The 24,028-nt window shown below is 35.3% G+C and overlaps 1 protein-coding gene across 1 annotated transcript in view; it reads left to right on the plus strand.

The window, feature by feature from the left end:
* The window catches only part of LOC142348226 (cleavage and polyadenylation specificity factor subunit 2-like), a 134,956-nt gene that overhangs the window by 86,977 nt on the left and 23,951 nt on the right, over positions 1 to 24,028 (plus strand). Inside the window, exons 2-8 of the mRNA XM_075399507.1 lie at positions 1,823 to 2,009; positions 4,442 to 4,549; positions 5,006 to 5,184; positions 13,213 to 13,409; positions 15,977 to 16,116; positions 20,090 to 20,237; positions 21,018 to 21,166. Coding sequence (XP_075255622.1) covers positions 1,913 to 2,009; positions 4,442 to 4,549; positions 5,006 to 5,184; positions 13,213 to 13,409; positions 15,977 to 16,116; positions 20,090 to 20,237; positions 21,018 to 21,166 — 1,018 coding nt within the window. The 5' untranslated portion in view covers positions 1,823 to 1,912. The remainder of the gene's footprint in view (positions 1 to 1,822; positions 2,010 to 4,441; positions 4,550 to 5,005; positions 5,185 to 13,212; positions 13,410 to 15,976; positions 16,117 to 20,089; positions 20,238 to 21,017; positions 21,167 to 24,028) is intronic.

The following is a 24,028-nucleotide window of genomic DNA, read 5'->3' on the forward strand; positions in this document are numbered from 1 at the left end:
TTTTGGCGCGATTTCGCTTTCAATTAGGACAGGATAAGTTAAACGTTATAACTTTAAAGCAAACCATGATAATTGCGGATCATGCCCATGCCTTAAGGGCTGTGGGACTTGATATGAATCTATACCAACCGAGCTACTGATCAGCATGCCGTGGTGCTTTCAAAATAGTTCACGCTAGCATTATACTTATAATTAGCTGGTATTGAGAGTTTCGGCACTCTTAAGTCAGTGCCAGTTTCGGCAGTCTTAAATGTCGGCATAAATGCATGGCATTCTCAGCGGCTAGTGGTAATAGATATAGAACTATCACGATCGAACTTGAGTTCAACAAGCAAGATTGACACTAGCAAATGTTCTTCGTAATAATAAACTACCAATTTAGCCTAATTAGATAGAATTTACTGTTTTCGGCTCTTTTTGAAGCAGTTCGGTTTCCGCCCTTTCTAACGTCGGCTTTTTACTGAGCCGCCCCAGTGTCTCATGTGACATGATATGTAACTATTACAACGGAGCATGCGATCAATTTACCCAAACACGTACATTTCATGGTACCGTGGATTCTCTTACACCTAATGGATTGGAATGTGAATAGTCAAATAAAAAATTTGAAGTTTTTTTTCGCCCAAGTATATTATATTGATCTATAATTCATAATTCTGCATCTTAATACTTGAATTTGTTCTGATGGTTTCTTCATATGCTACACAAACTATTATCAACTCAAAAACAACCATTCGATTTTTTAAAGACTAGCATTTTGTTCATGATGATTGATTTCCAGATTATTGAGTAAAGGTCTTGTAAATATCTCTAGCATCATGTTGACAGGTTGTTTGCTTGCTGTCGTTTTTTAGCGCTTTGTTTGTCGAGATAGTTTATCATCTATTGAAATAAATTTTGATCAATGATTTTTTTTTGTATTCATGTTACCAAGATTAAAATTTTTGAAGTGAAGTGCATTAGCTGAAAACTTTTGGCAATTTTTTTGGATGCAGCGAAAAGTGTTTGAGCTTTTACACTTTATTAGTTTTGCGTTCAGTTAACGAATTAGAAAAATAGGCCTCTTTTAAAGGTTTTCTAACTTTTGTTTTTGTAAATTCAGGATATTGTTGTAAAGCTCAAGTTTCTCTGCTGTTCTTGTGGAGCACTACTAGTCTCTAGAGTATACTGCTTACTGAGACTGTGGAGGTAGAATTCCTATGAAGGAAAACTTTGGTCTTTGCCCTTGCTCAACGAGTTATTTTGGCTTCTCGTGGCCAAACGAACCAACCCCTTGTGAAGCAACTCGTCTGACGTTAGTTATGTTGCCGTAAAAACTAGTGTTATTGGATATTTGACGCAACAGGTAGCAGTATTGTTGATTTATTGGCGAAATATTGAGTGTCAGTAGGCAGCTTTGCTCGGTGTACCGCTGGTTAAACGGATATAAAAATCAGGCAGATGTGTTAAAAAAATATACACTTAATCCACTTTTTTTAAAAAAAAATTGTGTACTCTAAGTTTATATTACACGTTTTTGACAGATAGAGTAATTCGAAGGTTACATCAACAGATCGCGGTTAAATATCTGGTTAAGGGGTTTTCATATCACTCATTCTTATAATTTTTTTTCTCTTTTCTCATAAAAAAAATTATAAAAAGGACCGTGTACACCATCCGGCAACGATGGATGTAGGTCGAACATAAGGGATGATGAGTAGCACTTAGCCGGATGCTGCACTTCAAGCTGTTCCCCTCCAGACAGTGTAAAGACGGCCCAGTCACAAAAATAACTAACAAGTGGAGAGGAAAGCGCCTCATTCTTATAATTGTTTTTTTTTTCAGATTGTGTTTGATTGATCATTTAAACATGAACATTCAATGCCAGTGATTTTCTAGATGTAGAGAGAATATTTTGCAGTTGCCCTCCAGTATGACATCCATTGTGAAGTTGACGGCCTTCTCAGGGGCCAAAGATGACACTCCGCCCTGCTACCTCCTGCAGATTGATGACTTCAACATATTATTAGGTTATCTATAAATTTAATGAGAGAGAAAAAATAAATGGTTCCTCATTTTTCAATTCAAATATGCAAATTCAATGACTATGACCAGGGGTTAAAGATTCACCCAATTCATTTGAAAAGTTTCTGTTAATAATACGTTGATTGTTATTTGAGAGTGCCAGCTTTGATATTTCTTTGAACTTGCTGCTTTTGGATCTAATCTTTCGCGAGGGCGTGTACATACAACTAGTTCTATCATTTGAAAACCCCCTGATGATTAAAATAATGAGAAAACCAAAAGATTTTCCGTAAAAAGTTGACTATTATGACTTTAATGTCTATATTAATATCTGATAATCAAGTATGACGAGAAAAAAGTTAATTTTGATATACTGTCTCAGCTGTTCATTTGAAAAGGGGTCTTGCTTGTATTAACATCGAAATTCTTCTTCAGTTAGCAAAAAATTGTTCAATAAATCAATCAATCACGACATTCGGACGGAGAATTTTAAACCTTTTTAATTGCTCTTGAACGAAGTTGGAATTAATTTTTGTAAACGTGTTGGTCTTTTTTATGCAAACTTTTTGCTTGACTGTTTTGTTTTCGACTGACTTTTACGCCCTTGACTTTTGCGTTTTGCGTAATCTAAATTTTTTTTATCATTTACAACTTAAAGCAGCTGAACTCAAGGGGTCGCAGTTTGCTACTAAAAGGCAAACGAAAAGGGCGCCAAAATTTATGTCATTTTCTTTAAATTTCATCAGTGGTTATTGAGGTATGTAATAACCTTTAATGACGTCATTTGAAGCTCCCTTGGTGAATTTAGTTACCCCTCCCCCGACTGAAGCAAGCTTCAGTAGATTTGAGCTCCCACTAGGCGTTCTAGGAGAGCAATTCTTCCGACGCTAGTCGGTTACGTTTAGTTTTTATGTTTATGTTTGTTTAGTAGGATATCTTGAAATATCGTTTAGTTTTTAGTTTGTTGTTATTTTTCACAATTTTGGAATCTACAAAAAAAATTGGCGTATTCCAGAAAAAAGTACTATATGTGCAGGTGCGCTATTTAAATTATCTGCATATCGCCTAAGTTTTTACTCCATATACCACCTGAACTAATTTACGTTATAAACGAAGACTTAAGCCTTAATTTTGTCTTTAATGTAATAACGTGCTCGATGCTGTTTTTTTGAGGGCAGACGCTTGGAGGTCCTATAGGTTACGTTCATCTACCCCTCCTATTATACGCGCTGTTTACCATATATTCAAATTTTTAGAAATGCTCAAATTGCTGAATAATTGTCTCTTATCAATTATGGCTGGCACCTCAGAGGCGGAAAACTCATTAGAAGTTACCATGAGATCATATGACGTAGGATAAGATGAACTTAATTAAAACAAAGCATTAAACATATTGAAGGAAATTTACGTTTCCTTTTTTCTTTAAATATTTTTCTTGGGTTTTTTTTTTATTTCTCTTCGGTTCTTAATTTTCCTCAGATATTTGTGTTCAAACCACAACTTCAAATAAAATTCAAGACTGCAATTTAAGGTAATGCCGTTTCAGGCTTGACAAATATTCTTCGTAGGTTTCTCATCCATTGGAGTCTTAAGGCAGTTGGAGTCTCATCCATCTCAAAATAATTCTCATCCATTGGAGTCTTAAGGCAGTACAAAATTGTTGTAAGACCATGGTTGCATTTCTCAGACCATAGTTTCTCAGAGACATAGTTCGATTCGAAGACAAATTCTGAAAACGAAATAAAAATCGAAAACTTACAATTTGTGTTAATCTGTTTGTTTTGCGTTGCGTGAACTAAGAGAAGAAATTTGTTTGAATGGAGTTTTGTATCCATGCTGGTTCACGTGGCAGAAGGCATCAGTACTCAAAACAGATTTAATTGATTTTTTTCCACAAATGTTTTTATTAGATTTTTCAGGGAAATTTAAAGTTTGATTTTTTGACAGTCCATGATAGAAATTTAGAAATTGCTCAACAGTACTTGCTACCCAATCACTTTGGAAATTAAAAAATTTATTTGCCACTTTCGCTCTATGCTTCAATTTTGGTTTCGAAAATGAAATTCTTTTGAATTTTTGTGGGTGCCCTTTGTTTGAATTGTAAAAAAATAGTCATTACGTGAGCGGAAATAAATTCTTTAGAAAGCGAAAAAAATTTCACTCGTCAAATTTCCGTGCATTTTCTGATGGTCGATTAAAATCAATGATCTATAAAATTTGACAGCATTTCTCAATTGGCTACCCTGGTGCTCCCAGAATGAATAATGTTCATTTAAAAAATTCTATTTTCAATTTAATTGTGGATACGATATTTGTTAACAACCTGTTACTTAATATGTACTTAATTTTCAACATAATAACACTTCGAAAAAAAAATTGTGACAGTTTTTTTTTTCGAACTTACTGACTGCCATTGTCATTGGATTGTGTTTGCCAGATTGTGGCTGGGACGAGAGGCTCTCGATGGGAGTGGTTGACAGGATTAAAGGAAGGGTGCCAGAGATTGACTGCGTCCTTCTATCACATCCTGACATCACTCATTTAGGTTTGTAGCTTTTAGCTCGGACGCAGTTAGCATTTTTTGTCTTGTCCTGTTGTTCTATGCATGCGCTTTTTCTTACGACCATTTTTTGCTCTCGTCGTCACTTTCGTAGTGCGTGCGTATGCGATTCATCTGAGCTGCCGAGGAGACCTAAATTCATGGTGTCTCCCATTTTAACTCGCCTCCGACCCAATTTTTAGACAGATTTAAAATTGAAACCTGCTGAAGGAACATTCCCTTTTTTGAAAAGCTTTAGCCAGAATTAACAGTTATGTTGCCTGGGTAGTTGACAGCGTGTCTAGATGACTAAACTAGTGAAAATTTATTTTCACGCTTTTCTTTTTGATTCTCATATTTTCCAAGAAAATTTTTACGTTTCAGGTATATTAACAAGACAATGGGGGGGGGGGGGGCTGAAAAACACTACGAAAGGGAATCAATAGATAATTGGTTTTGTAGGACTACTGCCCTATCTGGTTGGCCAGTTGAAACTAGACTGTGACATCTACTGTACAGTTCCAGTGCACAAGATGGGCCAGATGTTCCTCTATGACCTCTACCAGTCCAGACACAACTACGAACACTTCACCACGTTTACTCTGGACCATGTGGACACTGCCTTTGAAAATATAAAACAGGTCGGGTTGAGTTCATTTTTAATAGCCACACAGCGATAGCTGGGGCTATTATTGCGCTCCTATTTTTTTACAATTCAAGGAATTTGAATTGTATTGGGGCGCTGTCTTTTTTTAAAAGATCTGTTCACACATTTTCATGAGTTTTGAAGTCAAATTGGAGTAGTGATTTTGGTCACGCCGAAACAAGATGTGGAGCGAAAAATCGAGTGATTTTGCGGCGTGAAATTTATCCGCTCTAAATTTAAAGTAGAGTGAAAAAACGGTGTTTGAACAAAAATCCGCTTTCTCGCTAGTGGTTTTTTCACAGGCGGCATTTTAACTTCGATTTTAATTTTTTTTCAAATTCTTTGATCTGATTTTTTTGAAAATGTTTTTCCCAATTCACTCATAGTCCGTTTTAGGTCTAGTCTTTCGTTTAGTCAATGAAAATTCTTTGAATTGTACGTCAGGACTTGTCCTGCTATGTTTTTTATCTCGTTGTGAAGATTTTTGTTACGACCATATGACGTCACAATCATTTCAAATCTGCTTTTCGTCCATTCGTTTATCCAATTTCAACTGAATTGCTTGCTTGACGTCATTTTTCACTCTTATTGGAGCAAGTTTCTTTGTTCATTTGCGTGATTAAATTTGTGGTCAGGCGTGACTTACATCGTTCTCATAAATGACTTCCTGACTCTGAAGCTGACTTTTCTTTACTTTAAGGATAGATAAGAGATACTTCAAAGAGATAAAGTGAGTGAGTGTCATTCTAAGTGAAAGTTATTTGAGAGCAGCTATTAGAAGCAGCAATATCTTATACGGATTCGTAATCAAAATATAACATCTCAGAATTTAACAAAGAATTTTCTCTTTGGTCTGTTTCTGTTACTATCTTTTTGAGACTGCAGGTCTACAAAGCTATTGTGGCTATTTTTCTTGCAATCTGCCGGCTATATTCTGTGCTTTGTTAGAAGGTGGAGAACGAAAGAATTAAACCTGCGTGCTGAAAAAAAAAGATTTACAAACAACGTTGACAAATAACGAGATCATAGAGGTCTTCTATTACAATTTGGCTGATAGAAAAATTATGGATCTCTTCAGTTTGTGCCCCACCGGCTTAGTGGGTGCTTTTTATTTGCATCCCCCAGAAGCACGTGACATATTTTTACATAGTGGTTTACTATGTAATGGCACGTGATCTATAACTGGGGCGCAATACATACTGGGGAGAGGTACAAACTGGATGCAAGTTTATTTCACATGATTAAAAGAACTATTTTTTTGAGCCTGCAAGTAAGAGATGTTGGTTAGAATCCGACTGCTGTTTGGAATCCTAATATTGGTTAGAATGCGAATGCTAGTTAGAATCCGAATGCTGGTTAGAATCCGAATGCTGTTTAGAATCCGAATACTGGTTATAATCCGAATACTGGTTAGAATCCGACTGCTGGTTAGAATCCGAATGCTGTTTAGAATCCGAATACTGGTTATAATCCGAATACTGGTTAAAATCCGACTGCTTGTTAGAATGCAAATTTTGGTTAGAATCCGAACGCTGGTTGGAATCCGACTGCTAGTTGGAATCCGAATACTGGTTAGAATCTGAATGCTGGTTAGAATCCGACTGCTAGTTAGAATGCGAATGCTGGTTAGAATCTGAATGCTGGTTAGAATCCGACTGCTGGTTAGAATGCGAATGCTGGTTAGAATCCAAATGCTGGTTAGAATCTGACTGCTAGTTAGAATGCGAATGCTGGTTAGAAACTGAATGCTGGTTAGAATCCGATTGCTGGTTGGAATCCTAATATTGGTTAGAATGCGAATGCTAGTTAGAATCCGACTGCTGGTTGGAATCCGAATGCTGGTTAGAATCCGAATGCTTTTTAGAATCCGAATACTGGTTATAATCCGAATACTGGTTAGAATCTGACTGCTGGTTAGAATGCAAATTCTGGTTAGAATCCGAATGCTGGTTAGAATCCGAATGCTAGTTGGAATCCGAATACTGGTTATAATCTGAATGCTGGTTAGAATCCGACTGCTGGTTAGAATGCGAATGCTGGTTAGAATCCAAATGCTGGTTAGAATCCGACTGCTAGTTAGAATGCGAATGCTGGTTAGAATCTTAATGCTGGTTAGAATCCGACTGCTGGTTAGAATCCGAATGCTGGTTAGAATCCGAATGCTGGATAGAATCCGAATGCTGGTTAGAATCCGAATACTCGTCACATAGTTTCACAATAATTGCGCGTGTTTAGACTACCTTGCATAACATGCTCTTCTGAAGAAAATAACGCCAACCGCGCCTATTGGGCTGCAAACAGTGGAAAAAAATCTCAAAGATGACTGGATTCTTCTTATGAATTGTCCGAGCATTCAACCCTATTTCGATTATTTTGGGGCCAAAATAATCTGCATTTTCTGCTCTCAGTATACCTTACGTTTGTATTGTTCTTGCCTAATTGTCTTTTTTTTTAAACTAAACGTGAAACTTTACGATCGTCGGTATTTTCAGTATCAAAAGCTAGGAATCTTTGGTATGTTCGTTTTTAAATGTTAAGAATCGTCTGTATGCTCGGTTTGAAATCTAAAAAATGTCGTTATAGTCGGATTCTTAGATTGTTTTTTTGGTCTTCTGGACAAGAGTGAGGACTTATTTTCACTGGGATGGGGTTGAATAGAAAAATGGAACTGTAATTCGAGTCAATTCGAGTAATTCGAGCAAAATTTTGAATGACTTTCACGCCATTACGTTTTTGTTTTTTTGTGATTTTAACTTTTCGGACTCTTAACTTCTAATTTCTCTCTCATTCACTAGTATCCGCAGCTGAACTAAAGTAAAGGGAGTTCTCTACTAAAAGTTAAATGAAAAGTGCGCTAAAGTTGGTGTATTTTTAATTCAAATTTTATTACTGGTTATGGTGGTATATATTCACCTCTAATGACGTCATTGGAAACCCCCCTTAGTGACTTTAGCCCCCCCCCCACTGAAGTAGGCTGCAATAGATTGGAGCTCCACTAGTCGTTTGAGAGCAATGCTTCCGATGTTAGTTTTGTTACAAAATGTCGCAATTTGTTTGTTAGTGAGAGCCAATGGCGCGTTTGCGGTAATGAGGGTTTAGCAAGCAAATCCAGTAGTGAGCTGACTAGAAAGGATTTTCGGGAAAATAGTAACTCATTTTCGGTGAAAACGATTGTTAAGATAACAAGGCGACTCGGTAATGTGCAATTGCACATAAAGTTTTAAAAATTGGTGTATGAACGAAAAGATAGCCTCCAAAGCAAATAACTCAGTGGTGGATTGAAAATGGTGCATTAGATTGGTGAGATGTGCAAATATTTAGAAAGCGAGTCAAGACGAACAGAAAAATCAAACAACAACAAAAGTTAATTACATCAAAAACTTCATGTCCTTTTTAAAAAACAAAATTTAATAACAAAGTCAAAATAGCGTCAGATAAAACTGATATTAAACAAAATAACTTTTAATTCACCAGAAACGATATGCGACTACTCAATAAAAAGTCTTGGTAACAATTAGACAAAAAAGAACAAAAACAGTAAAGTTAAAAAATTCGCTTATTTTTTTAATACAATTAAACTCAAAATAATGAAAACCATTAGAAATCAACAAATATATTCCTTAGGAGTAACCTTACCAATTTTTCTATAAAAGCAATTAAGAACTGCCGGTATTCATTTTTTTATGCGGTTACAAAGAGAAGAACAAATAAACAACAAACAAAAAATCAATTAAAACTTGGCAGAAAACGCTTTCGAAAACGTAAAGCCATGCTATGGCCATCAAAAAGTTTTTGATTGCACTTTCTGCGAGCACCGATAATGTAATATGTAGCCTCTCATTAATGAAGCTAGGTAACAAGTAGATAAAAATTTTTTTAAAAAACCAAAATTAAGTAACACTTTAATTTTCAGAAAAATTTTTCCGATGACATGAACGCCATTAATTACAGAATGAAATAGTTAAATAGGTTCGTTTATTCTTCCAGAGCAAGCCTCTGAGAATGGAATTTATCCAGAATATGTCTTAGGTCTACAAAAAGTACGTCAAACATGACAAAAATCAAATATTAATTCACCTTTTTTCCGTGTCGAAGCCAGTAAATTCAACGAATTCCTTAAACACATTAGATTGTGTGACACAAATCCCACTTGAAACCTTTCTTTGAAAACAATAATGTCATATTTGGTTTAATTAACGAGACTAGATAACAAACAGACAATAAAAGGAGCAAAAGCGCGAAGTTGCAAAGTGTCTTTTTTTAATTTTAAAAACAATTGTTTTCAGAGTCATGAAAGGCATCAGCTATCTACTAATATCAGAATATTGGATCATCTATTCTTTCATAAAAAGCCAATGAAACCGGCTCAATGTACTGGAATTTTCATACGACTAAAAGGACAAAGTAAAAAGGACAGTGAAAGACAAAAGTTAAAAAATTCAAATAAATTCATCTAGATGGAAATGTTGAAGCCTTTGAAATCATAATCTATAGCTTCAAGAAGTTTAATATTATTAATTGTGCCTGATTTTGAAAGCCAATAATGTGATATGCGAACTGTCAATAACTTGATAATATGATAAAACTAGAAAACGTGAAAAAGGGGCAAATACCTGAAAAATTTTTCAAAATTGTGACATCTAGTAATATCAAAGCCAGAAAACCATTATTAAGGGCGTAAAACCGCAATAAAGATTTGATTTGATTTCCAAAGAGGGAAAAAGGTTTCTTTCATTCGTGACAATAAGCTACAAGTTGACCAAATTAAGAGAAAAATAGAGGCAAAACTCTAAGTAATTATTTGTTTAAAAATCAAATACTTTTAAAAGTCAAAACAACCATAAGCTCTCAAGTAATCAACTAGATACAACAATGTGGAGCTATTTAGGAATCCAATTGGACCTATCATTAGTGAGCTTTGGTTTGAAATGATCTGTTATTTAATTAATGCAGAAAAGATCGATTTTTTAAATAAAGACCGGCTGATTACAATCCGAATTATTTTTGGATTATACCAGTTCAAGATTGGTCCAAAACTAGCCCTGCTAATGTTGTTTGTCCATTAGGAACACTTAAATAACCGAATGTTCTAGATATTGATATTTTGTTAGTTAAAAACTAAAAAAAATAATCTGCGTTTTTGATAATCAACTAATAAATTTAACAAAAAAACGGCAAAATTTCAATTACAGCACTCTCAACGGAATTTTAAGTAGAAAAGCCCCATTTTGAGTCTAAAAAGATTGTGATAGTGATGGTTGGGTCTGTACTTCCTGTAAATTTAATCAAACTGGACTAAAAAAAACTTTTTTCGTGCTGTTTTTGATGAAAAAGTCTTATTTTTGAAACATTTAGGCAGAATTTTCGACAGTAAAATTAATAAAAATAGCCTAAAATAAAATTTTTGGTCTTTACAAATGAAAATCAACAACACTTTCTAAAAAAATAACAGATTTTTGCAAAATTGGCAAAGTTTTAAAATTGGCAAAGTTTTAGTCAAAAATTCTGGAAAATGTGATTAAAATCTCACCGGAATTCACTCTATTTCCTCAAAATTCAATCCTCGATAACTCCGTAATAAACGAAATTTTAAAAAAATCTTTTTATTTCCATATTCTGTAATATCAAAGCCTGTAATATCTAGTAATATCAAAGCCAGAAAACCATTATTAAGGGCGTAAAACCGCAATAAAGATTTGATTTGATTTCCAAAGAGGGAAAAAGGTTTCTTTCATTCGTGACAATAAGCTACAAGTTGACCAAATTAAGAGAAAAATAGAGGCAAAACTCTAAGTAATTATTTGTTTAAAAATCAAATACTTTTAAAAGTCAAAACAACCATAAGCTCTCAAGTAATCAACTAGATACAACAATGTGGAGCTATTTAGGAATCCAATTGGACCTATCATTAGTGAGCTTTGGTTTGAAATGATCTGTTATTTAATTAATGCAGAAAAGATCGATTTTTTAAATAAAGACCGGCTGATTACAATCCGAATTATTTTTGGATTATACCAGTTCAAGATTGGTCCAAAACTAGCCCTGCTAATGTTGTTTGTCCATTAGGAACACTTAAATAACCGAATGTTCTAGATATTGATATTTTGTTAGTTAAAAACTAAAAAAAATAATCTGCGTTTTTGATAATCAACTAATAAATTTAACAAAAAAACGGCAAAATTTCAATTACAGCACTCTCAACGGAATTTTAAGTAGAAAAGCCCCATTTTGAGTCTAAAAAGATTGTGATAGTGATGGTTGGGTCTGTACTTCCTGTAAATTTAATCAAACTGGACTAAAAAAAACTTTTTTCGTGCTGTTTTTGATGAAAAAGTCTTATTTTTGAAACATTTAGGCAGAATTTTCGACAGTAAAATTAATAAAAATAGCCTAAAATAAAATTTTTGGTCTTTACAAATGAAAATCAACAACACTTTCTAAAAAAATAACAGATTTTTGCAAAATTGGCAAAGTTTTAGTCAAAAATTCTGGAAAATGTGATTAAAATCTCACCGGAATTCACTCTATTTCCTCAAAATTCAATCCTCGATAACTCCGTAATAAACGAAAATTAAAAAAATCTTTTTATTTCCATATTCTGCGCTGGACAAGCACTCTAATGATACCAGTGTCAACTCTACGATGAATATATCGATCGGCCAAAATTGACTGAGCAAAAAACTCCCATTTGAGTATATAGTTCATTCCCCCACAAGAGGAGTCGGAACAATAAGTTTTTTTTACCGGCGAAACTGTAATCTGAGCGTACTTATGTTGCGGTGCTCATAGGATTTTGTTTCGTCGTCTAATGCCCTTTCGTTTTACAATTGTTCACGCAGAACAGCTGAAAAAATCCAGTTTTCAAAATTCATTAAATAAATGACTTCTCCCTCTCAATAACGACATTCACGCGCGTGTTATCGGTTCTCTCTCGAGTTGTTAGGTCATTTACGATTTGTGTTATGAAGGGCGCTAGTAATAAGCTCTCCCTGGATGGATTTCAACAATGCCATTGCTTTGCTGTTTTTTTTAGTTTTGTAAATGGCGTCTATAAATTCATCAAATCACTTATCTGTTCATCTGAATTGTACGACACGCAAGTCTGTTTGTCGACTTTGATTTTTAATCGGAAATTGCTTGGGATCTCAAATTGAGTCTCTGAGTCGTCTTTAGCAGTCAAACAAAAGCAGTTTGGTGAAATTGAAATTGGTGGTAAAGTGTGATATCAATCAGAAAGGGCAATTTTTGGGCCAAGATTAGTCCATTTTTTCTGAGTTTATTCTGTTTGGTGGGTTTTTTGCTTGAGTTATCTCACTCGCAATACAGATTTTTTGGAAATATTGTAGACGTAAGCATAGTTTTCTGTTGTCAGCTTGCAGAATAAGCATTTACATAACGCGGCTATAAGATTTGTGTTTCGGAGGCATCGCCATCAAAATTGAGTTCTGTTCCTTTCATTTTTATTTGTTGCTGTCACAGGAGTCCTAGAATTCAAAAAAATGCCGACTTTAGTTTGCAGTTTATTTTTGTATGCGTTTTTTTGAAAATTTTCAATTTGTTCGTGTGAGTTGCGAGGTGTCTGTTTTTTTGAAGATCTATTTGGTATTGAATTTGAATACCAAATTGAAAAGTAAATTAATTAACTTTTCAATTTGGCCTTGTACTCTTTTCACAATGGAAAAACTTGGTCAGTTTGATCTGGAAACTGGTGACATGATTTAAAAAGAATTTATGTATCCAGTATATCATCAACAACAAACAATATATTATATTAAGTGTTACCGATGAGACCCGGAAAGGACGGAAAACGGGGTCCCGTGACCCTCCGGGTAACCGCCCTGGTTACGCATGTTGTTTATTGATGGCAGAATTAAGTTATAACAGCTTAAGGAAAACAAAATTAAAAAAAATTTCACATGTTGGTTTCTGGTCGAGAAATTTTTAACTTTAAAATATTGACGAGGGAAATTCAGCTTGCCAGGGCACTCTAAATAAAGGCGTTGATCCATGATTTGGATTACAGGTTAAGTACCAGGAACCTATAAACCTCAAAGGCAAAGGAGAGGGACTGACGATAGTGGCATACCCAGCTGGGCATTTGGTAGGAGGAGCCATTTGGAAGATAACGAAAGATGGAGAGGAGGATGTAGTGTATGCAGTTGATTACAACCACAAGAGGGAGAGACACCTCAATGGATGTACCATGGATGTCATGTCCAGGTAGTGGGGGGGGATTTATTGAAATCGATTATTATTGAATTCCTCGGTTAAACTATCTATATATCTATCTATATATCTATGTATCTATATATTTCTTTATTGACGTAATCTTGGTTCACGGCGAAGTCCTCATCGGTTCAAGTCATGAAGACATCAAATAATGTTTAAATCAATTTTGGGGATATAATTAGGATGTAATCAATTAATACAATTGAGGTAGGGGGGATTTGTTGAAATCGATTATGATTGAATTTCTTGGTTAGACGTCTCTTGGTATTGGTTAATAGGGAATTTCTCATTAGTTCAAATCATAAAAAAATCAAAAAAAATCTCCAGACATGTGCAACCCACACATTGGGATTTTTGATGCGAACAATTATTTTGGATATGTGGTATTCATGCCCCCCTAATTATGTCTTCTGTATTTTGTTCTCAGGTCTCGCCGCTCAGTGAAACGTAATAAAATAAGAATTGATGTCAATTGCCATCTTTTGTTAGGAAGAAAGAAAGGGAATTAATTTTAACACAAAGTCAATAATATATCAGTTCATTGTACACAGAAGTTAAAAGAAGAATCGAATGGAGAATTAACGCTTCCGTGTGGCACTTTTAACTCCGCCCTTTAGAAAAGTGTTTTCGATTCTATCCTAAATTAAATTAAATTAAAAAAAGTGGAAAAGAAGAATTTTTAAGAATTAAACGTCTAATTTTAAATTTAACTAATGAGAACTCATTAAGGTTACCAGACGAGAGATTGAGAGAGTACTGAAAATGGCATCATCCATGAATATAGATGATTTTTAATTGCTCTCGAATGCGAAGCATTTATTGTAAATGTGTGTGTTTTTTAATGCAGTTTTTTGCTTGACCGTTTTGCGCTTTTCTTCCAACATAATCTTTGAATTCTCAAGTGACTCTTGCTCGCACTTCTTGATTTTTCAGTGATTTCAATTGCTCTCACTCCGAAAAAAAGTTTGTTATTCAAACAAAACTCGTTGCTAAGTCCGTGATAGCGGAGTAGTTAATACCTCCGACGAGGTGACGGACTCGGACTCAGGAGGTCGGGGTTGGAAACCTGCTGTCGGCTTATGTTTTCGCTACAGCCCCTGAATTAAATTGCGCCCCCTGTCATTCGAGAGCAATTTTTCCGACGTTAGTCGGTTTATGTTTTTTAAACTGTGGCAGCAATATTAAGAAGACCATTTTGGATGTTTTTTCCCCTTTGAAGATTTTTGAATTATTTATCTGCACGGCTGTTGGACACAACTATAATTTTAAGCTCGAATCTCATTTTTGATTTACATTTTTTACACGAAAACCTCCAAAGAGTCGCAACTTTGTCCACGTGTTCATTCGACTGTTCAGTTACTTTTGTGTGCTTGAATTCATTTGTTGCGCTCCTTGGTTAGTTTTTAACTGGATTGTGAAAATCAAAAAAAAATTGAATTTTTTTCAGGAATCAATTGAATACGGGGCTTGGATGTCATTTTCATCTTTTTCCGCTTTCTGTCGGCTTTGTTTATAAATCAACGAAGAGGTCATCGAAAGTAAGGCTGAGTTGAGTGTTGATGGATATATTGTCAGCCTTACAATAATTGTAATGAACAATTTTTTTAATGTTAGCAAATATTCCTTCATATTAACCGTATCTTTATCATTTTGCTTTTTAATCAGACCTGATATTATTAGCCACGAATTGTACGCATAGACTGAATTTTAAGTTTGTACTTCCAGGCTGATTTTTAAGTCAGATTGGCTTAAGTTTGTCAGTTTCCTATTAACTGCTCTCTTATGGAGCAATTTTTGTAATCGCGTGTCTTTGCTCAACACTTTTGTGTAAGCGTTTTTAAATGTTTTTAAGCGTTTTCTGAATTTTGAATGATCTAAATTGCTCTCGCATTCAATATTTTAAGCAACTGAACTCAATTAGTGGCGGTTTACTGCTAAAAGTCAAATGAAAAGCGCACCAAAGTTGGTTTCATTTTCTTTAAAACGAATTTAGAGATTTCAAAAAAATGCTTGTATGAAATTCTCAGTTTAAATTCTGGGAACCCTAAATTATTATTATTGTTTGACGGTAATTGAGATACACTAGCGCACTTTCAAGCCGTAATTTTGCAAAAACAGGTTTTTCTTAACTTAAGCATTGACAAAACTGCTATTATTGTGCGTTTGCGCATTGAACCGAGACATGACTGCCTTAGGGAAGAAATGTCTATCGAATGTATTTTTTCTCTTAGTTATTGATGTCTGTGTTTTGTGCGGTTGCGTTTGATATTCATATACCGTTAATTGCTTATTCGTAGGCAATTCTTGATGACAGTTGTTAAATTGATGCGGACTGAAAGTTTAATTCTTCATCATTTATGTGGGACATGATTTGGAGAAGTGGTTACAAATAAGAAGTTTTCAGAATAGTGCACAGAAATTGATTATATTCTCTGATAAAAAATGCTTGCTTAAGTTTACCCAAAAATATCCTTCTTTATTAAAAGGGGGAAATGGAGCGCTCAACGATTTGACTGAACGGGGCATACGGGTTATAATCAGGGAGGATTTCTGTTTAGATCTCACATCCTAATCACAGACGCGTTTAATGGGACGTACTTGCCTGAGAAAAGACCCGTGAGGGATGAACAGCTCACTGTCAATATCATGACCACTCTAAGAGAAAGGGGAAATGTGCTCATATGTGTCGACACTGCAGGTATGCTTTGATATCCTTCGAATTATTGTCCCTTTATGAAAAGAGAGCAGGAGAATTTCTAGCTATTAAGATCCGAAGTGGGCTCCTTTTAAATATAAAGAGTTAGGGCTACTTATTTCTGCGCGCGAAGTAGGCTAACCTAGTTCTCTCAGACTAACCGACTCTGTAAAACAATGAAGATAAACTTCAATTATAACGGTGGTAATATAATACAGCACCGGAGTCAATGGTATACACATCATGCAACTATCTAATAGACTTACTGTGGTCAGTTGTGTTCGTGCTATATAAAAGAGAATAGAGTCTTTTCAGTCTCTGATTGGTTGGAGGCGTGCATTCAGTATTTCATCTGCTACATCCATCCGGGGTTAAGAGTTTTTTATCCGAATCTGTAGAATGTAGATGAAATATGTTGAATGTCATCCTCGTTGTGTGCTACACTTATTAATCTCATCATGGTCACTCAAATTCGGCTTTTTTCTGATTTGATTTTGGTTCGAAAGAGACTAGATAAAAAAGTCAAGGTATAATTTCGTATAGCTGTATTAGTAAAATATGCCCAATGAAAAGAATTTTTTGGGACAAAATGACGAACAAGAATTTGCTGTCAATATCGCTAATTTATGTAGATTTAATATCGACATTTTTTAATTGCCAAAAATGGGCTCTGAAAATATGCCAGAAGTTGTTTTCATGAAGCAACGAACCCTTTGTTTTAAAAGTTCTGATATTTTTATGATGGCGTGAAATTGTTGTGCTCTAAACAGCGCAATACTCTAACACATTAAAACGAGGTGGTGGGATATGTTATAATGTTCTATATATGTGTTATGTATAGCGCTGTTCCATTTTTATAATGGCCTTGGACAACAACTTTTACAACAATCAGTTAGTGCCACTATTCAAACCCATTGTATACAGCTTTTTTGAGAAATAACTTAAAAACAAATTCAGCACACGGAACATTTTGTACAGGGTTATGTAAACATAAAGCAGTTTGAGAGACAGAACGAAATCGGTCACAAAATTTTATCCTCGTTCACTATGTCAAGAAAATTCTACAAAATCACTGCACTAGAGTGCATGATTGGTCATATACAAGAAACCAAGCCAATCGTGTTGGAGATACGGGAGGCTCTCAAGCACAAAAACACACCTTCACCTGTTCCGAGGGCCCCGGCGAGCACAAGCTCTAAAGCGGGAGTCTAATGGTGACCTTCTGACTGATAAATAACCAGAGTGAACTTGCATATATCGCCTCGAAGGTCTGTTATACTAAATATCTGATGTAAGGAGTACTTAGATCCTCCCAAGTGAGAAGCCACCACTACCACGCTCGTTCACTATTTTTGTTCTTGTCAGTTTTTGTCTCACTCAGATTGCTTGTCAAATTTGACAGCAGGAATTCCTTTGCTTCTAAACTGTGCTTTGAGCAGTGCTTTTGCAACATCTGGATCGTCTCTGAGTGCCTGCATGATAAGATTGAAATTAGGAGCCGTATCTGGTTCGGCCATCTCCATAACTTACATAGACTTAACTGCATCATTCAGAATGTCGGTGGAGACACTACCGCACTTTTGCCTGATGTTTAAGCTGATAAAAGCACTACCAAAGTTGCAACAAAGAGTTTGTGCATTTTTGGAGATGATGATAATAACTATTATCGCCAAAAATACACAAAATCTTTGCTGCAAATTTGGTCGTGCTAAAATTTTCGAATTGAATTAAGTTTTTGACAGTCGAATGAAATTTGTCGGAGCAATAGAGATTTTGAATTTTTTTCCTTGTTATGCGAAAATACGTATAACGTTAATTAATGAAGTAATTAATGAGATAACTTAGATGTTAGTGGGCATATATCTTAGTGGGTATGTAACTTTTACGGGCCCCAATAACTAATGGGCCCCAATAGCTTAGTGGGCATATAACTTTTACGTCATGCAAGCGCAGGTGCCATTTTTACAAAGAACGTGCTATATAACAATATATAAATTTTAATTGAGGGGCATGAAAAACACTGGGGAGCCGAAACATTAGATAAAGCCCGGTCACTAATTAATAGCCGCACAGCGATAGCTGGGGCTATTATTGGCCTTCTCTTGGTTTTTTACAATTCAAAGAATTTGAATTGTATTGGGGCGCTGTCTTTTTTTTTTTAAGATCTGTTCACACATTTTCATGATTTTTGAAGTCAAATTGGAGTAGTGATTTTGGTCACGCCGAAACAGGAAATGGAGCGAAAGAGCGAGTGGATTTGCGGCGTGAATTTTTTCGCTCTAATTTTAAAGTAGAGTGAGAAAATGGTGTTTGAACAAAAATTCGGTTTCTCGGTAGTGGTTTTTTGTTCACATGCGGCAATTTCACTCTGATTTTTACTGTTTTTTCGATTTTTTGGATCGGATTTTTTTCTAAATGGTTTTCCCAATCCATTCAAAGCTCATTCTAGGCCTAGTTTTTTGTGTGAATTAAATTTGCATTTCTCGTGAGTGGTTTTTTTGTTCACATGCGGCATTTTCACATTGATTTTCTGTTTTTTTTTCTTATTTTTTATCAGAATTTTTTTAAAAATGGTTTTCTCAGCTCACTCTTAGTCCATTCTAGGTCTGGTTTTTCTGTTTAGTCAATGAAAATTCTTTGAATTGTACGTCAGGACTTGTCCTGCTATGTTTTTTTTTATTTCGTCGTCATGATTTTTGTTACGACCATATGACGTCACAGCCACTTTTTGTTCATTCGTTCATGCAATTTCAACTGAATTGCATGTGTGACGTCATTTTTCGCTCTTAGTGGAGCGAGTTTTTTTGTTCATGCGCGTGATTAAATTTTTGGTCACACTTGACTTACCTCACTCTCAAAAATGACTTCCTCACTTTGAAATTGACTTTTATTTACTTTAATTCAAAGAGATAATGTCAAATGGGTGTGTGTCACTCTAAATGAAGGTTATTTGAGATCAGCTAATAGAGGCAGCAAAAACTTATACAGATTTTTAATCAAAATATAACATATCAGCCTTCAATGAAAAGACGAATTTTTTTGGTCTGCCTCTTTTACTGTTTTTTTGAGTCTGCAGATCTACGAAGCTATTGCGGCTATTTTCTGGCAATCTGCCAGCTATGTTTCTTGTCTTAGCGGACTACAATAAAACTCAGCTCCTGTCAGTCACGAGAGCAATGCGTTTGGCATAATTTGTTTTTAATTGCTCTGGAACGAAGTTTGAAGCAATTAATGTAAACGTTTTGGCCTTTTTTCAATGCAAAATTATTGCTAGACAGTTTTGACTTTAAGAGTGACTTTTACGCCCTTGGCTGTTGCGTTTTGCATGATCTAAATATTCTCTCATTCAAAATTGTCAGGAGCTAAACTAAAAGGCTGCAGTTGCACTACTAAAAGTCACATGAAAAGTCTGCCAAAACAAGTAATAAGTTATTTCGTTTAATTTAAATTTTATTAGTGTTTGTAGTGGTGTATAATAACGTCTAGTGACGTCATTTGAAGTCCCACTTAGTGAATTTGTTTAACCCCTTGGTTTAATTGCTCTCGAACGAAGTTGAAGCAATTATTTAAACGTGTTAGTTTTTTATGCAAAATATTTGCTTGACCATTTGTGCGCTTTTATTACAACATTCTGTGACTTCTCAAGTGACCTTTTTACGCTTCACTTCGTTTTGAGTGATTTCAATTGATCTCATTTCAAAATAAAGTTTGTTGCGAATATAAAAGTGGTTAGCGGTTGAGCAACAACTACGTTGTGGCGTAGTGGGTAAGATATCTGACTGCTATCCCGGGGGTCGCATGTTCGAAACGCTAGCAAGTCCGAGTCATTGCACCCTAAAAATTCTGAGCTTCTTTACTTTATTAAATTGCCTCCGCCTGTCGTTCGAGAGCAATTCATCCGACGATAGTCGATCTATGTTCTATCTTTAGTTAATAGCTGATATAATAACAAAAGGGACCAATGGAATTTCTTTAGGCAGAGTATTGGAATTGGCACAACTTTTGGACAGTCTGTGGAAGAATGAAGAGAGTGGACTAAACCAATACTCTCTCGCATTCCTCTCTAACATGTCTCACAATGTCATCGAGTTTGCCAAGAGCCAAATGGAGTGGATGAGCGATAGGTGAGATACTAAACTCTGGTATCGTTTTTCAAGATTTTTGTATTATTTGTAGCCGAAGAGGTATAGCTGGGGCTATCATGGACCTTCTTTTGGTTTTTATACGACTAGAAGAGGAGTACTGCTAGTCTTGGGTTTTTTCAGTAGGTACCACGTTCAGGAAGTACCATGTAGGCGGCTTTTTTTAACGTAAAAGTAAAATTACCGTGTTGACTTTTTGCTGAGCCAAAAAAAGGATTTTTTTCATGTGCTACTTTGAATGAAACAGTGATATCTAGCCTTCCGCATTTGATGAAAAAATGTCTTTGGCTTTGGCATATGGTTTGTCCAGTTAAAATTAGCATTTTCGCTCACCCTTAGGGATATCCAAGTCTTGTTATTATTATGTTATCCTAAGACAAATCTTAAGCTTTTCTGATGATAGATTGGGAGAACGTCTGACTAAAAGTGTATCTTGAAATCTTGCCAGTTGTTGATGATTTTCATTGTTTGTATGCAGATCTGGATCAAGAACATAAGTTGTTGTCAGTTTGCTGTATTGTGAGTATAATACAGCCAGCATTTATATTGGTATTAGGGATCTTTTCCGTTTGTGCCCCCCCCCCTCGCTTAGTGGGCGCATATTATTTGCACCCCCCCAGACACAGTGCCATATTTTTACATAATGATTTACTATGTAATGACACGTGCTCTGTAACGGGGGGGGGGGGGGGCGCATAACGTACCTGTGGGGCACAAACGGAAAAGATCCGATATTAGAAACGATTCCTGTTTGTTTTGTAGGCTGATGACACAGTTCGAGTCAGATCGTACAAATCCATTCTCCTTCAAAAACCTCAAAGCAGTTCATACCCTCAAAGACCTCACCAAGTTGACAGATCCCAAAGTGGTGTTAGCTACCCAACCCGATCTACAATCTGGATTTGCCAAAGGTTTGATTTCCGTTATAACTGCTGTTTTTAAATTTATTTGGGTAACAAATTCAAGGAAATTCTATTATAGCCCCCCCCCCCCCCTCCCAACAGCTTAGTAGTTATAGTGTACAGGCAGTGTACAGGGGACAGGGGGGGTGTTGGGTTGTGTTGCAATTACAACGCAAACAACAATTGATAGTTTTGGGCTAGCTGATAATTGCAATATGTTTCATCTATATATTATTTCAACGTCGACAGAGAGCCACTGAACACCATGTTTAAGGGCCTATCTGAACATGTTTTAACGGCCCTTAAACATGGTTTTCTGAGAAAGCGACTGACAACAGTCGGGTTTGAACCTGGGTCTAAAAGAGAAAAAGAAAAAGAAGAAAAAACTGTAAAGAAACAAAAGAAAGAGAAAGACAGAAAAGAAAGAGAAACGAAGGAGAGTTCTTCTGAGAGTCAAAAGCAAAACCCGAACAAATGCTTCGCAGCCTAACTTCATTTGCACTAATAAAACTGAAAACAAATGATTAGGTTAATTAAGTTTCAGTTGTTTAAACTTCTTATAAGACTGAGATCTAACAACTGAAGTTTAATTAACATAAATTTTTGTTGTCAGTTTTATTAGAGCAAACGAAGGTAGACTGCGAAGAGTTTGTTCGGGTTTTGGTTTTGACTCTAGGAAGATCTTTGCTCTTTCTTTTCTCGTTCTTTTCTGTCTTCTTCCTTTTGTTTCTTTACTGTTCTTTTTCTTCTGCCTTTCTTTTTCTCTTTCGTATCACTTGCTTTCTGTATTTCATTGTTTCTTTTACTTTCCGTTTCTCTCTTTCTTTTTTGCTCCCTTTCCTTTCTTTTCTCTTCTTTCTCTTTCTTTTGTCTTTTTTGCTTTTCTCTCTTTCTTTTCCGTCTCTTTTCTTTTTTGGTTTCTGGGTTTCTTTTTAATAGCCGCACAGCGATAGCTGGGTATATTATTGACCTTCTCTTCGTTTTTTTTTTATTTCGTCGTAGCGATTTTTTTTGCGACCATATGACGTCACGACCACTTCAAATTTGCTTTTTGTTCATTCGTTCATGCAGTTTCATCTGAAGTGCGTGCGTGATGTCATTTTTTTCTCATAGTGGAGCGAGTTTTTTTTTGTTCATTCGCGTGATTGAAATTTTGGTCACACTAGACTTACCTCACTCTCAAAAATGACTTCCCCACTTTGAAATTGGCTTTTTAATTTAGTTGAGATAAGGTGAAATGGGTGTGTGTCACTCTAAATGAAGGTTATTTGAGAGCAGCTAATACAGGCAGCAAAAACTTGTTCTGATTTTTAATGAAAATTTAACATACCAGCCTTCAATGAAAAGACGATTTTTTTGGTCTGTCTGTTTTACTGATTTTTTGAGACTGCAGAGCTACGAAGCTATTGTGGCTATTTTCTGGTAGTCTGCCAGCTATGTTTCTCTTTTGGTGGTATTTTGTGTTTTCACTCTTTCATTTCTGTTGTTCGCCGCTCCCCCCTCTCTGTCACTCTGTCTTTTTTCTCTTCTTTTCTCTATTGTTTTTCTTTTCTGCTTTGCGTTTCTGTCTTTCTCTTCTTTCTTTTCTCTCTTTCTTTTCTCTATTTCATTTCTCTTTTTTGTTGTTCTTTTCCGCCTTTATCTTCTATTTTTCAGTTCTTCTGCTTTCATTTTCTCTTCTTTTTTGCACTCTTTCGTCTCTTCTTTCTCTCCTTTCTCTTTCTCTTTTCTCTTCCTTGGTTTTCCTTTTCTCTCTTTCTATTTAACTTTTATTTTTTTCCCTTTCATTGGTCCTTCTTCGTGTTTTCTTTCATTTCTCTGTTTTTCTCATCTCTCTCCCTCTCTCCTGTTTTTTTACATCTCTTGCTTTTTCTTTTCGGTCTTTCGTTTTTGCTTTTCTCTTCTCTTTTCTTTTTTTCTTTTTTTTTCTGTTCTTTTCTGCCGGTTCTTTGTTTCTTTACCCTTTCTCTTTCGTTTTTCTTTTCGCTTTCTTTTCTCTGTTCTCTTTCTCTTCTATTCGTTTTCTTCTGCCTTCCTTTTGTCTCTTACTTTTTTTTCTCTCTCTCTCTTTTTTGCTTCTCTTTCGTCTCGGTCTTACGATTGGTTTCTCGGTTTCTTTTTTCTTTCATTGGTCCTTTTTGTGTTTTTTCATTTCTTTACTGTCTCTTTCTCTCTCTCTCCTGTCTTTTTTACCTCTCCTTTTCTTTCTATTCTTTCTTTGCTTTTCTTTTTTTCTCTTGCTTTTCTCTTTCCTGTCTCTCGTTTCTTTCTTTCTCTTCTCTTTTTTTCTGTTTTTCTTTTCTGCCTTTTCTATTTTTTCTTTCTCTTTCTTTTCAGTCGTTCTTTTCTCTTTCTGTTCTTCACTAATCTTTTTTTCTGTTCTATTCTTATTTTCTTTTCTTTTGCACTCTTTCGTCTCTTCTTTCTCTCCTTTCTCTTTCTCTTTTCTCTTCCTTGGTTTTGCTTTTCTCTTTTTTTTCTGTTTTACTGTTTTAGTTTCTTCTCTTTCATTGGTCCTTGTGTTTTCTTTCATTTCTCTGTTTTTCATCTCTCTCTCTCTTTCCTTTTTTTACATCTCTTGCTTTTTCTTTTCTGTCTTTCGTTTCTGCCTATCTTTTCATTTTTCTTTCCTTTCTATTTTTTTCTGTTCCTCTTTTCTGCTTTTTCTGTTTTAATTCTTCTCTCTTTTCCGTCTTTCCTTTTTCTTTCTTTTCTATTCTCTTTTCTGTTCTTTTTCTTCTGCCTACTTTTCCTTTTTTTTGCTTTTTTCTCTTTATCTTTTCTCTCCTTTTTTGCTTTTCTCTCTTTGATTGGTCTTTTTTGTGTTTTCTCTTTCAATTATCTGTTTTTCCATTCGCTCTCTTCTGTCTT

Source organism: Convolutriloba macropyga, chromosome 10 (assembly GCF_964194025.1).
Source record: "Convolutriloba macropyga chromosome 10, txConMacr16.3, whole genome shotgun sequence".
Lineage (NCBI taxonomy): Eukaryota > Metazoa > Xenacoelomorpha > Acoela > Convolutidae > Convolutriloba > Convolutriloba macropyga.